This window comes from Colobus angolensis, unplaced genomic scaffold (assembly GCF_000951035.1).
Source record: "Colobus angolensis palliatus isolate OR3802 unplaced genomic scaffold, Cang.pa_1.0 Scaffold44, whole genome shotgun sequence".
NCBI lineage: Eukaryota > Metazoa > Chordata > Mammalia > Primates > Cercopithecidae > Colobus > Colobus angolensis.
Genome location: NW_012117821.1, coordinates 2,896,270 through 2,909,071, shown reverse-complemented (window position 1 = coordinate 2,909,071; position 12,802 = coordinate 2,896,270). Strand labels below are relative to the sequence as shown.

Genomic DNA, 12,802 nt, shown 5'->3' with positions numbered 1-12,802 from the left:
AGCTGGGACTACAGGTGCGCACCACCACGCCTGGCTAATTTTTTTTATTTTTTGTATAGATGGGGTCTTGCTATGTTGCCCAGGCTAGTCTCAAACTCCTGGGCTCAGGAAATCCTCCCGCCTTGGCCTCCCTAAGTGTTCTCATTCATTTGAGTTCTGGCGGCAGAGGTGGGCTGTGGGTGGGGGACCAGGCCCTGGCCCTTCCCCACCAAGGCTCAGTCCCACTGACCCAAGGCTGCCTCCTCCTGCTTCCCTGCCCTGGGCTCCCTGCTCTGGCTGATTTTGCTTCAGAAATTTTTCTTTTCTGCCCCTGTAGGAAGTGGGGGAGGGTGCCCTGGGAGATTTCCAGCAGTTCTGGTGAGCTCAGTGATACTTCCGCTGTTTTTTAATCCAAACACCAGACTGCCAAGAGAGCCCCTTTTGTTTTTAAGGTGCTCCTCTGCTTCCAAAAGTGCTGGCTAATTGGCTTGCTGTGGGGCTGGGAGGCGCCCCCTCCTCCTGCAAAGATCTGTCTGAATGTGGAGCTCGTTTGATCTCGGGCCAAGCTCTCCCCACCCTGGCCTCACAGTGTCACCTGCCCCAGAGGCCTCCCCCAAAGGTGGTGGGATGGCATCGCCTTTGACCCGGTAAAGGGGTGTCCACGTTGTTGAATCTTGGAGTGGCTGGACCCCAGCACCTGCTAAGGACTCTCAGAACACCCCTTCTCTGACTTCTGGGTGCCCCACGTCCCCTCTCCTGCCAGGAGTCACTCCCTTCTTCCAGGGTGGCACCTTGTGTCAGACCCAAGGCCAGACCCCTTCTGCCTCCTCCTTGGCCTCTGGAGGCCGATCCTCCTGTTTCACTGATGGCTCCGCGTCCACACCCTGACTCCCGGGTGGATGTCCTAAGCACTTCCTCGCTTGGACAGTAGCTCCCTGGGCCTCCAGGGGCTGTGTAAGAGGCGTCCCGAGGACCTGCACCTGCCTGCGGTGCTTTGACCCTGTTGCTTGCAAACGTTGATGAAGAAACCTCCTGGAGGGCAGCGGGTGCCCCTTTGTGGCTGCCCTGGCCTTGGCTGTTCTTGAGAGACCTGCAGGTGGCAAGCCATGCTCTCGTGGTGCACCTTGCCAGCTTCATAACGAACTTCCCCGAAGAACAACACTGAGCCACTCACAAAGGCGCTATTTCCTGTCACGGGTGCTCAGCTAAACTGGACCCACGCCACGAGGCATTTGCCCTTCGTCCTCACGCACTCACTGCACCTGCCTCTGTGACATCTGCCTGGTGGGATCGGCCCGTGGATGCAGCGCCTGCCTACGTGGTGTGCCCACCACGGCACGGGAGATGTATAAATGCCAGGTTATGACAGTGCTAAAAGGAAGAGCATGACCTGGGAGAGGGGACAAAACAAACAGGAGGTGACATTCCACATGGACGAGCTCGGGCTCCCATGGAGCGAGGAGCACACCAGGATGATATCTGTTGGAAGAACATTCTAGATCAAGGCAGCAGGCCAGCCTGCGCCGGCGTGTTTGCGGAGGAGCAGGGCCACAGTGGTGTCAGTGGAGGAAGCGAGGGATGAGATCCCTCAGCGATTCCAGAATCCACCTCCCAAGGCGGGAGCTCAGGGCAGAACGGCCAGGGGAAGGCCTCGCAGTGGGGACAGGGGAGCATGTGCGCCAGAGAGGGGCTGGCTGTGTTTCCATTGTGGTGAAATAGGCATGACGTCAATTCACCATCTTAATCATTTTTAAGTGCACTGTTCAGTGATATTAAGCACATTCACATTATTGTGCAACCATCACTACCCGACATTTCCAGAACTTTCCGTCGTCCCAAGCTGAACTCTGTCTCCACGGAACACTCACTCCCTGTCCCCCTCCCCAGCCCGGCACCCACCTTATTTCCTGTCTCTGTGGACCTGCCGACCCCGGGGACTGCCTGTGAGTGGAACCACGGGACGTGTCCTTTGGTGCCTGGCTCATTTCATTCTGTGTAACGTCCTCCAGGCTCATGCATGTTGCATCGAAGATCAGAATGTCCTTGTTGAGGCTGAGTAGTATTCCACTGTCTGTCTGGATGGACCGCAGATTGTGGCCATTGTTCACCCACAGGCACATGCGGTGGCTTCTGCCCCTCGGCGGTGGTGGATGCTGCTGCTGGGAACACGGGTGTGCAAATACTCTGTGAAGACCCCACCTTCAGTTCTTTTGCCTGTAAACCTAGGAGTGGAGCTGCTGGATCCTCCGTAATTTTGTTTAATTTTTGGAGGAACTGCCATACCTTCTTCCACAGCCGCAGTATTTTGGCTTTTAAGAGACGCTGTGTTTGGTGCTGCATTTGGAGATATCTTGGCACGTTCTATTCTACCTGCTAGGATAATGACGTTGGTGATGACCGTGATGACCGAGCCCCTCTGGGGACAGGAGACCCCCGAATGTGCATGCTCCAGGCCCCAGCCGGACTAGCGAAGCTCAAACTCGGACTCGCAAGTCCACGCTACCCACCCTGTTGCTGGTGCCACTGTAGGAGAGGGGTCCCGGGGAACACAGGGCCACGATGAAATGATGCTGAAGAAGCAGTGTTGCCCGTTGCAGCCGCATCAAAGCCCCTTGACCCTTCCTGGCTCTAGGATTTCATCCTAAGAAAAGCAGTCTCAGCCGGGCATTGTGGCTCACACCTGTAATCCCAGCACTTTGGGAGGCTGGGGTGGTCAGATCACCTGAGGTCAGGAGTTCAAGACCAGCCTGGTCAACATGGTGAAACTCCATCTCTACTAAAACTACAAAAATTAGCCGGGCGTGGTGGCGGGCACCTGTAGTCCCAGCTACTCAGGAGGCTGAGGCAGGAGAATTGCTTGAACCCGGGAGGCAGTGGTTGCAGTGAGCCAAGATCACTCCACTGCACTGTAGCCTGGGTGACAGAGCAAGACCCTGTCTCGAGAAAAAAAAGAAAGGAAAAAAAGAAAAGAAAAGAAAGCAAAGAAAAAAGAAAAGAAGAGAAGAGAAAAGAAAAGAAAAGAAAAGAAAAAAGAAAAGAAAATACGTCTGCTGCTTCTGCAAGGACAGGCCAGCTCCCAGCCTAGTCCTTGTGAGAGGGGTGTGGACTCAGTACTGGGTGGGCCAGGCCTCGGACTGAGGGCCTGGGGTCTCTTCCCAGGTCCCACTCCTGGGTCAGCGATCAGGTTAAGTTGTCTCCTCCTGGCCTCAGTCTCCCGCTGAGCAGGGCCAACTGCTTGAGGCCAGTGGTTGCTTTTCTTCCTTTTTAAATGGTTTTCTGTGGAACACTGTTCCTGGAAATGATGATGAAGTGTGCCCTGAGAAGCAAACTTTGTTCCAGCATTCCCTGGAACAGGCCAGAGCCTCTGAGAACCTGCAGGAAAGACCCCCCCAGGCCTGGCAGGACTGAGTACATCCCGAGTTTATGGGAACATAGGACGTTTTGTTTCTTCCTGGCTGACCTCCCTTCACTCGGCCTGCCCCTGCTCTAAAAGCCAAGCCCTGCCTGTCTCATAACAGCCAGGTCACCATGTCACCTGTATAAGATGTCTGTGCCAGGGTCCTGGGTCCACCTAACAAGGTACCACCCACTGTGCAGCTCCTAACCACAGGCATTGAGCACCTCCCAGCTCTGGAGTCTGGAAGCCCAAGATCAAGGCGTTGGCAGGGCCATGGTCCTACCGGGATCTAGGGGAGGGTCCCTCCTCATCCCTTCTGCTGGCTCTGTGTTCCTTGGCTGGGGAACCCAGACCCCAATCCCTGCCTCTGTCTTCACACGATCTCTTCCTTATGTGTGTCTCTGTGTGTGTCTGTCTGTGTGTATCTGTGTGTGCCTGTGTGTCTATCTGTGTGTGTGTCACTCTGTCCAACTGTGTGTCTGTGTGTGTGCATCTGTCTGTGTCTGTATCTGTGTGTGTGTATCTCTGTGTCTGTGTGTGTCTGTCTCTGTGTGTATGTGTCTGTGTGTGTGTGTCTGTGTGTATATGTGTCTGTGTGTCTGTGTGCATCTGTGTGTGCCTGCGTCTACCTGTCTGTGTGTGTATGTGTGTCTCTGTCTGACTGGGTGTCTGTGTATGTGTCTGTATGTGTGTGTGTGTCTATCTGTGTGTGTCTCTGTGTCTGTCTCTGTGTGTCTGTGTGTGTGTGTGTGTGTCTGTATATGTGTGTCTGTGTGTGTGTCTCTGTGTCTGTGTGTGTCTGTCTCTGTGTGTGTATGTCTGTATGTGTGTGTGTCTGTGTGTATGTGTGTGTCTGTGTGTGTCTGTCTCTGTGTCTGTGTGTGTATCTGTGTGTGTGTGTCTCTGTGTATGTGCCTATCTCTGTGTGTGTGTCTCTGTGTCTGTGTGTCTATGGGTGTCTGTGTATGTGTCTGTGTGTGGGTCTCTGTGTCTGTGTGCCTATCTCTGTGTGTGTGTCTGTGTGTGTGTCTCTGGGTCTGTGTGTGTGTCTGTGGGTGTCTGTGTGTGTGTGTGTCTCTGGGTCTGTGTGTGTGTCTCTGTGTGTGTCTGTGGATGTCTGTGTGTGTGTGTGTCTGTGTGTGTGTGGCCTCTCCTCTTCTTACAGGGACACCATCTGTGCTGGAGGTAGGGCCCACCCCATTCTAGGACGACCTCGTCTTACTCAATTACCTGCAAAGACTCCACTTCCAAATAAGGTCACATTCTGAGGTTCTGGGTGGACTGGGATTTTCAGGCCACATGATTCCACCCTGTTCATCGCCATTTCCTCACCAGTAAGATGGGAAAACTAGGAAGACTGAACTTAGAGGACTGTTGCAAGAATTCAGCGAGCGAGCACGGGTGAGGCCCAGAAGCAGCCCTGGGCATGGTGGCAGAGGCCGGGACATGGATTTTGTTAAAGCCTCATCCAGGTCTGGTCCTCCTTAGGGAGTGTCAAATAATTCTATTTCCCTTCCCACTTCCAGCCCTCTTTGCTTCAGCTTCCCACAAACTGTAGGAACAGGAATTGCGATCCACAGGCAAGTGTCTCCCTGCATGGGGTGGCCAGGGTCCTGGGTGGCACCTGCCCCAGGGAGAGCAGAGGCCATAGGTCACGTCCCTCTAGAGGCAGCTCTGTGCACAGCTGCCCGCAGCAGGACCACAGCTCAGGAGGTTGCCTGGGCGAGGACTGGGGCCACCTGAGCCACTTCCTTCTCTTGCTGCCCTTGGAAGGAGGAGTCTTGGGGCCAGCCTTGGACCTGTAGGCTGTCCTGCGGAGTGATAATAAATGGGGTCCTTTGGAAATAAACTGGAGGATAGCTGGCAAACAAAAGCTCATCTAGGAGATCCCCCTTACCTCGATCCCAGATGCTGAAAATGGCACACAGATAGGCAAGGCCCCAAGCGCAGGTTGCAGGCCACTTGGAAAGACCATACGACCCTGGGAGGGGGACAGGGCAGATCCTCCAGGTCTCCCCACTACTGGAGAGGAGGTTGCTTACCTCACAGGACACATGAGAGGTGGCTGCCTGCCCTCTCCTTGTTTCCAACACCCACCCTGATCTCAGCCCTCCTCAGAGATGAATAAGTCCATTGTTTGAAATGGAAAGCTCCAGGCATTGTGTCCGCTGCACACAGGTACACATACACATGTGCACACACATGGGCACACACACACAGTGTGTACACATGTACACAGGCACAGACATACAGGTACACACACGGGCACACACACACAGGTACACACGTACACAGGCACACACATACAGGTACACACACACATGGGCACACACACACAGGTACACACGTACACAGGCACACACATACAGGTACACACACGGGCACATACACATGGGCACACACAGGTACACACACGGGTACACACATGCACACGAGCACACACAGAGGTACACACACACATGCACATGGGCATGCACACGGGTATACACACATGCGCACAGGCACACACACAGGTACACACACGGGCACACACAGGTACATACGTACACAGGCACACACATACAGGTACACACACACGGGCACATACACATGGGCACACACAGGTGCACACATGCACACGAGCACACACAGAGGTACACACACATGCACATGGGCATGCACACGGGTATACACACATGCACACAGGCACACACAGGTACACACATGCACATGGGCACACATGGGCACATGCACACACACACAGGCACATGCACACACACACTTCCACACGGACACACACACCTGCACACGGGCACATGGGCACATACACACAGACACACACCTGCACACAGACACACACACCTGCACATGGGCACATACACCTACATACAGACACACACCCCTGCACATGGGCACACACACCTGCACACACACACGGGCACATGCACACAGGTACACACATGGGCACATGCACACACAGGCATATGCCCACAGATACACACACTTGCACACAAACACACCTGCACATGGGCATACACACGGGCACATGCACACAGACACACACACCTGCACACGGGCACACACACACAGGTGTGCACACACAGGCATATGTGCACACACACACTCCTCTGTGGGCATTGGTTTGCACACGTGGAATCCTGAAAGACACGTTACTCTGCAGCTTGCGTCATGCCCCTCAAACCTAATGGGGACACATCCTCCAGCAGCCTGCACTCCTGAGTTGCTGATGGCCCCAGCTGCACCATTGAGTGGGACAGAAGCACATTGGTAGACTTGAAATTCCCATGCTGCAGACATGACCCACCACGCGCATCCATGCGGAGCACACTTGGGTGTGCTGTGCACACGGCCCCTGCCATGTTCCCTACCCCAGGGCCGAAGCTACAGGCCGGACCATTGGGCACCCTGGTTTGGATCATCACCACCGCTGTGGTCACCGTTGCTGTTTTTGCTTGGCTTGTACTTCACAACGAAGACTTGAGGCCAAGAGCACCGCACACTGGGGTCCTCAGCGTTTCCCCTGAACCTGACTCCACCCGGGGCCCATCCTAGCTGGAGGGCACTGAGTGAGGAAGGAGACGCCGTCCCTACAAGGCCATGCCGAGGATGCTGGAGGAGCTGCTCTCGGAGCCAGGAGAGGAAAACAGAAACACGAGGGAGATTGGGAAAAAGCAAAGACTTTCAAGGAGGCTTTGCCCAGCCGGGCCTGGCCGGTGGCACCTGGTGTTGGGGGGCACCTGTGGGAAGAGCCCTGGCTAGGGAGTGTGAAGGGGCGCAGACTTGTGGCCCCTTTGTGGAGCAGACAGCTGTTCACTAGCACGATGTCTGTGGCATCCTGGGGCAGCCATGGGGCTCTCGGGCCCTCTGCCTGCCCCCCTGGCCCTACCACTGCCCCCAGGCACAGCTGTCCTCAGTGCTGGCCTCTGATCCACCATTTTCCAAGAACCCCGACCCAGGAGGTGCTCCTGCCACTGGCTGCCAGCCTGGACCCGACCCAGGCCCCTCCCACCTGAGGCCCTGCCAGGAACTGCCTGGCCCGGACACAGAGGAGGTTCCCGGGTGGACATAGGGAAGAGCCTCCCATTGTCCCAGTGGAGGAAGCTGCCCACAGGCCAAGGATGAGTCATGGGTTCGAGGAATCGCATGGTGAGGCTGTGGGCGGGGCTCTTGTCTGCCCTCCTCCTACATAAGGCCCCCGGAGCCCACACTGCCTCAGCATCCCTCTCGCTCCAGACCTCAGAGCCAACCACAGCCGCAGCCATGCAGTGCCTCCTGCTCACCCTGGGCGTGGCCCTGATCTGTGGTGTCCAGGCCATCGAAAGCCCCCGGACCATGCAGGACATGGAGCTCCCAAAGGTTTGAGGCTGGGGGAGCGGGCGCTTTACTGTGGGAGGTCTGGGGCGGGTGGGGGCTGTGGGAAGCCGGGAAGCCCAGGATCTAGAAAGCCGAGGGTCGACAGAGGAGGCTGTGATGTTAGGGCCCCTGTGAGCTTCCCAGGGCTGGCCTCCCGCAGGTTGCAGCCCAAACAACAGAGCTGAATCTCACAGTTCTGGAGGCTGCAAGTTCGAGATCAAAATGTCGGCAGGACTGGCTCTCCTCCAGGCTCCTCTCCTTGCCTTGTAGACGCTGTCTTCCGACTGTGTCCTCACAGGGCCGTCCCTCCGGGTGTCCCTGTCCTAATCTCCTCCTCTAAGGACCCCTATCAGACTGGGTCAGGGCCACCCTAATGGCCTCAGTTTAACTTCATCACTTCCTAAACCATTCTAGCTCACATTTGGAGGCGCTGCGGTCAGGACTTCAATATATGAATCTTGGGGGCACAATTCAGCCCCTAGCAGGGCCTCTCTGTCCCCCAACCTCCCTCCAGCCCCAACCACATGGCTCCCCAGGATCCAAATATTCCCCTGACTCAAGGAGATGGGCTCAGCCAGGTGCTTTTTCAGGCTCAAATGAGTTCAACTGGAACATTTCTGGGGCAGCAGAGTCAGGTCCACGGCGGTGTGAGGCCCCCTCTGGCATCTTTCCACCTCCTGCAGTGGCCTGAGGGAGCTGGGGACAGGTGGGACTCAGCCTCACCTGCACGGGGCACAGTGAGAGCCATGGTGACCTGGGGACCCCCGTGCAGCTCGAGGCTCCTTCAGTTGGCAGGGACTTGGCACTCCATGGCCATGGCGGCCAGTGACTTCTCCCTCCTGGAGACCAAGGAGGCCCCTCTGAGGATCTACATCAGCTCGCTGCAGCCCACCCCCGAGGGCAACCTGGAGATTACCCTGCACAAATGGTGGGTTCCTCGTCATCGGGGCTGTGGCTGGCGAGGCTCATTCTCCCGCAGCCGGGGTCCAGGACTGCAAGGGGTGGGCAGAGCCAGGGCCGCCCCCAGGCATTTCCTGATTGTCCAGGAGCTTCACTGTGGGCCCTCCACGGTGCCAAGTAGGGTGGGGAATGAAGCTCAGGAGGTTGCCTGTCCCTTCAGAGCCCCTGCCCGGGGACTCTGGGCCAACAAATGACCACACATCGCAGCCCGGGTCAGTCTGCGGAGAAGGCCGGTATGGAGGCCAGGCTGGGCTGCTGTGGTCTGTGGTCTCCTGGGACCAGGCAGTTCCTGTGAGGATTGCCTGCCCCCAGAGTCACTGCTGGGGGAGATGAGGACCTGAACCCCATGATTGCTGCATGAACCCTGGGACCACTGCTACCCACGATCATGGCCCCTGACCTCAGGGGCCCAGGGCACTCACAGGCTCCCTCTGGCCTCTTCTGCCTGGTCCTGGGCTACACGTTAGGGGCTTCCCGAGAGCAGTGTTTGTCCTGGTGACCAGGACTAGTGGCCTGGAAGCCCCTCTCTCCTCAGTCCTTGGAGTCTGGCCCCTGCCCCCCTCTCCAGGGCTGCAGATTGGCTACCATAGCGTTTGTGCACACAGGTCACAGAAACGAAGCCCTTTCATAGACAGTATCCAATGTGTTGAGGAGAAGATCATTGCAGAGAAAACCGAGAACCCCATCGAGTTCAAGATCAACTGTAAGTGCCAGCCACAGCCCAGGCAGCTCTGGGGACACTGGCCAGGTTCCCAAGGGGTGGGACAGTGGAGCCTGGCCTCTGGCCTGGCTGTGCTAAGGCAAGCGCAGGTCACGATAGTGACGGCAACCGCAGGGAGCAGCACCGCCTCTGGGTCCCCTCTGGGCTGGTCTAACTCCCTGCAGTGACACTGGGTCGCTTGGGCTCAGCTCAGGCAGCGGCGGTGACCCCCTTAGCCAGCAGCCTGTCCCCACTCTCCCTGCACCATCCGCATGGCTCCCAACTGCACTCCGCCAGCCGTCTGCTAAGAGTCAGGGCCCCTGTGACCTCCGGATTGGAGGCTGCATCTCCTTGGTTCTGTATTCGTTCATCGATAATTCGAGATGCCAGAGAGCCATGAGGGCTCTTTCTCACCAGGCCTCCCCTCCCCAGCCTGGAGCAGGGAGTCCCCTGGGAGCCACATCCTGCCTTCCGGTACCCCTACTCTCTCCTCCATGTGACTTCCCCCATGGCTGCACACCACAACCACTGAGGCACTTGAAAGGACTCTTGTGCCAGGGCGCCCGCCCAGGGTCTCCGGCATCCCCTGCTTGCAGCTGGGCGGAGAGACTGGCATTTTCCATATAAGCCACCCTGGTGACACAGCTCTGCCCTGGTGGTGCCACTGGACTAAGTCGGGGGAGCCCACCTCACTCGGCCCCGATCCGAGGGTCTTCGCTTCCCCGCCACCCTGGCATGTGGTGGTGACTCTCAGGACTCACCTTTGCTGCCACGGCTGGGTGTGGGTCTCACCCCCATCAGAGTAGAGACCCCATTTCTTAGCCTCACTGGGCCACAGTGTTGACGGTGGCTCGCCCAGGTCGTCATCTGGGTGTGATGATGAGGGAGGGAATCCCGAGCCAGGGGACGGTCTGTGTCTCCGTGGAGGGTCACAGTTAACAGCCAGGCCTCTCCCAGCCCCGTTTGCCCCTTGGCGTTACTTGTGAGCTGTGCTGGGAGCTCTCTGATGGGAAAGTCACACCATGCTGGGGTCCAGGGGGACACTGGCCCCAAAGGAAGTTCCCAAGGGGGGCCCGCTGTGGGGTAGCTCTGCACAGCCTGGAGTGTGGTGGGAGAGAAATGGGAGGGAGATGCCGGGCATCAGGGCGCACGCGTCCCTCACGGGAAGTCCAGCTGGACCACAGGAGACTGACCAGCACTCCCCTTCCCGCTGCAGCAAAGCGACCAGAATTCACTTCCGCTCCTGTCTTGTTCTCTTTCTAGATCTGGATGAGAACAGGATCTACCTGTTCAACACCGACAGCAGCAAATATTTGTTCCTCTGCCTGGAGAGCACCCCCAAGCAGAACCTGGCCTGCCAGTACCTGGGTGCGCGCCTGGGCCCCCAGGGTTCCCGTGGGAAATGGACACAGAATGAGATGCTCAGATCGGTCCTCGAGTGAATGGAAGGCGGGCCCATGAGGGAGCCGTTGGCTCGGCCCTCCCCCAGCCTGCCTTCCCAAGAAGCCCAGGAGCCCCGTGGAAGAGGGAGGAGGGGGAGGGGGGCCCTAGTGTTGCATCAGAAACAAGGGAAGTGTTGCACACAGGGACTTGAGGGACAGACACAGACCCCGAGGACAGCAGAGGCCACTGTGGACGCTGGGAAGGAGGTGTCCCTGCAGGTCAGCTGCAAGGGCAGGTGACTTTGACCATCTCTGTGTGGTCGACAGGTGGCTATAAATCCAACAGTCTTCCTGAATGGAGATTTTCAATTATTTTGTCAAATAAGAAGCCAGATACTAAAATGTCTTTCAAACAATCATGTTTGGAAAATGCATATAAGGTGACATTTTCCGCGTCACACACGCAGTGCTGTTGGGAGTTCCCAGGGCCACTAAATGGACCATTGGCTTTGGGCTGTAGAGACACCCCTGCTCTACAAATCACCTGTCCTGGGCTGTGGGAGGGCAGCCCGATACGGCGGGGGAGGCGGACACTGTGCTCTCCTCCTGTGACCCTGTAGACACCATCCTGAGCTCTGCGGGCCCCAGCACTGCCTAGGGTAGATGAGGAGCAGGCCCAGCCAAGGAGCGGGGCTTGGGGACAGGGAGCCTGCAGGCCCGGTGGCCAAACCCTGGAGAGCAGTCTGAGAACCTGCTCTAGACCAAACTCTGCCCAACCTCAGAGCACCAGGGCCTCCTTCCCTGCCCTCCCTCCCCAGGCAGGGCCCTTGGAGCTCCCAGGGCCCAGGACTGAGCCAACATCCCCCACAGCCAGGACCCTGGAGGTGGACGACAAGGTCATGGCGGAATTCATCAGCTTTCTCAAGACTCTGCCCGTGCACATGCAGATCTTCCTGGACATGACCCAGGCAGAAGGTGAGCTGCCCCCAGGACAGGCCCAGCCTTGGCTGGAGGAGAAGCCGCCACTGTCCCAGCCTCTGTAGGACTCAGGGCAGCACCCGTCACTCCTCACTGGCCCCTCCCACGTTCTCCGCAGGGCTTCCCTGGGGGTGCAGAGGCACCCTGAGGTGGGGTCCCGTCTCCCTCCCGTCATCCCCCAACCTCTGGCCCTGGGGCTGCTGTGTCTCCAGCTAAGTCTCCCCTCCCACTGACGCCCCCACTGCCCCCTCTCCTCCCACAGAACAGTGCCGCCTCTAGATAAGCTCCTGCTCGGTCCTGCCTTCTGGGTAATGTACCAGCCCTGCCCATAGCCTGAGGTCGCCTCTCTGGGTCCCTGGAACAGACCCCACTGTGCCCATTCCCCAGGGCTGACCCTGAGCGATGGGCTGGAATCCTGGGGTCTTTGGAAAAGCCCAGCGGGCCACGTGCCCGCGTCTCTGGGGTTGGCCACTCCAGATGCCATTTCCTGTGTCCTGGGCACAGGATGAGACCCTCTCCTTCAGGGTGGGGGTGAGTGGCAGGGGCACTCAGGGGAGGGCAGGCCTGGGATCACAAGACCCTCCAGCCTGAGGCTGGGGGTGAGGTGGGGCTCCCCTCACACAAGCAGGGGTCCTACACCCCTAGCCTGGGAGGGGATGCCCCCTGCCCTGCAGGGTTCTAGAGTCACAGCAGAGCCCCTTTGTTCACATCAGGTCCCGGAGCCTCAGCCCCCGTGTGGACGGAGAGGATGTTGCCTTCCTGGGAGAGACGAGGAGGCTGATGACCAAGGCACATTTCCTGGGACCCTGGGACCTCCTGGGCCTCAGCCTGGGGTCTCCTGTCCTAAGTTGTCCCTCTTTGAGCAATAAATAACCTCATCCCCTGACTCTGTGCTGGCTGGCATGTGGGGATGCAGCTGAGAGCGGGTTGGGGGGCTGGGGGACTTGGGGACTGGCAGACTCAGAGGCTGGGGAACTCAGGGACTGGGGGACTCGGGGGCTGGAAGACTCAGAGGCTGGGGGACTCAGGGACTGGGGGACTCGGGGGCTGGGA

The 12,802-nt window shown here is 57.9% G+C and overlaps 1 protein-coding gene across 1 annotated transcript; it reads left to right on the top strand.

Annotated features, from left to right (window-relative positions):
- The first annotated feature begins 7,636 nt into the window (after nucleotides 1–7,636).
- PAEP (progestagen-associated endometrial protein) lies at nucleotides 7,637–12,028 on the top strand. Its single transcript, XM_011957416.1, has 6 exons — nucleotides 7,637–7,732; nucleotides 8,518–8,657; nucleotides 9,295–9,392; nucleotides 10,653–10,757; nucleotides 11,642–11,746; nucleotides 12,012–12,028. Exons 1-6 carry the CDS (start codon nucleotides 7,637–7,639, stop codon nucleotides 12,026–12,028), a joined length of 561 nt encoding a protein of 186 aa, XP_011812806.1.
- Nucleotides 12,029–12,802: the final 774 nt, after the last annotated feature.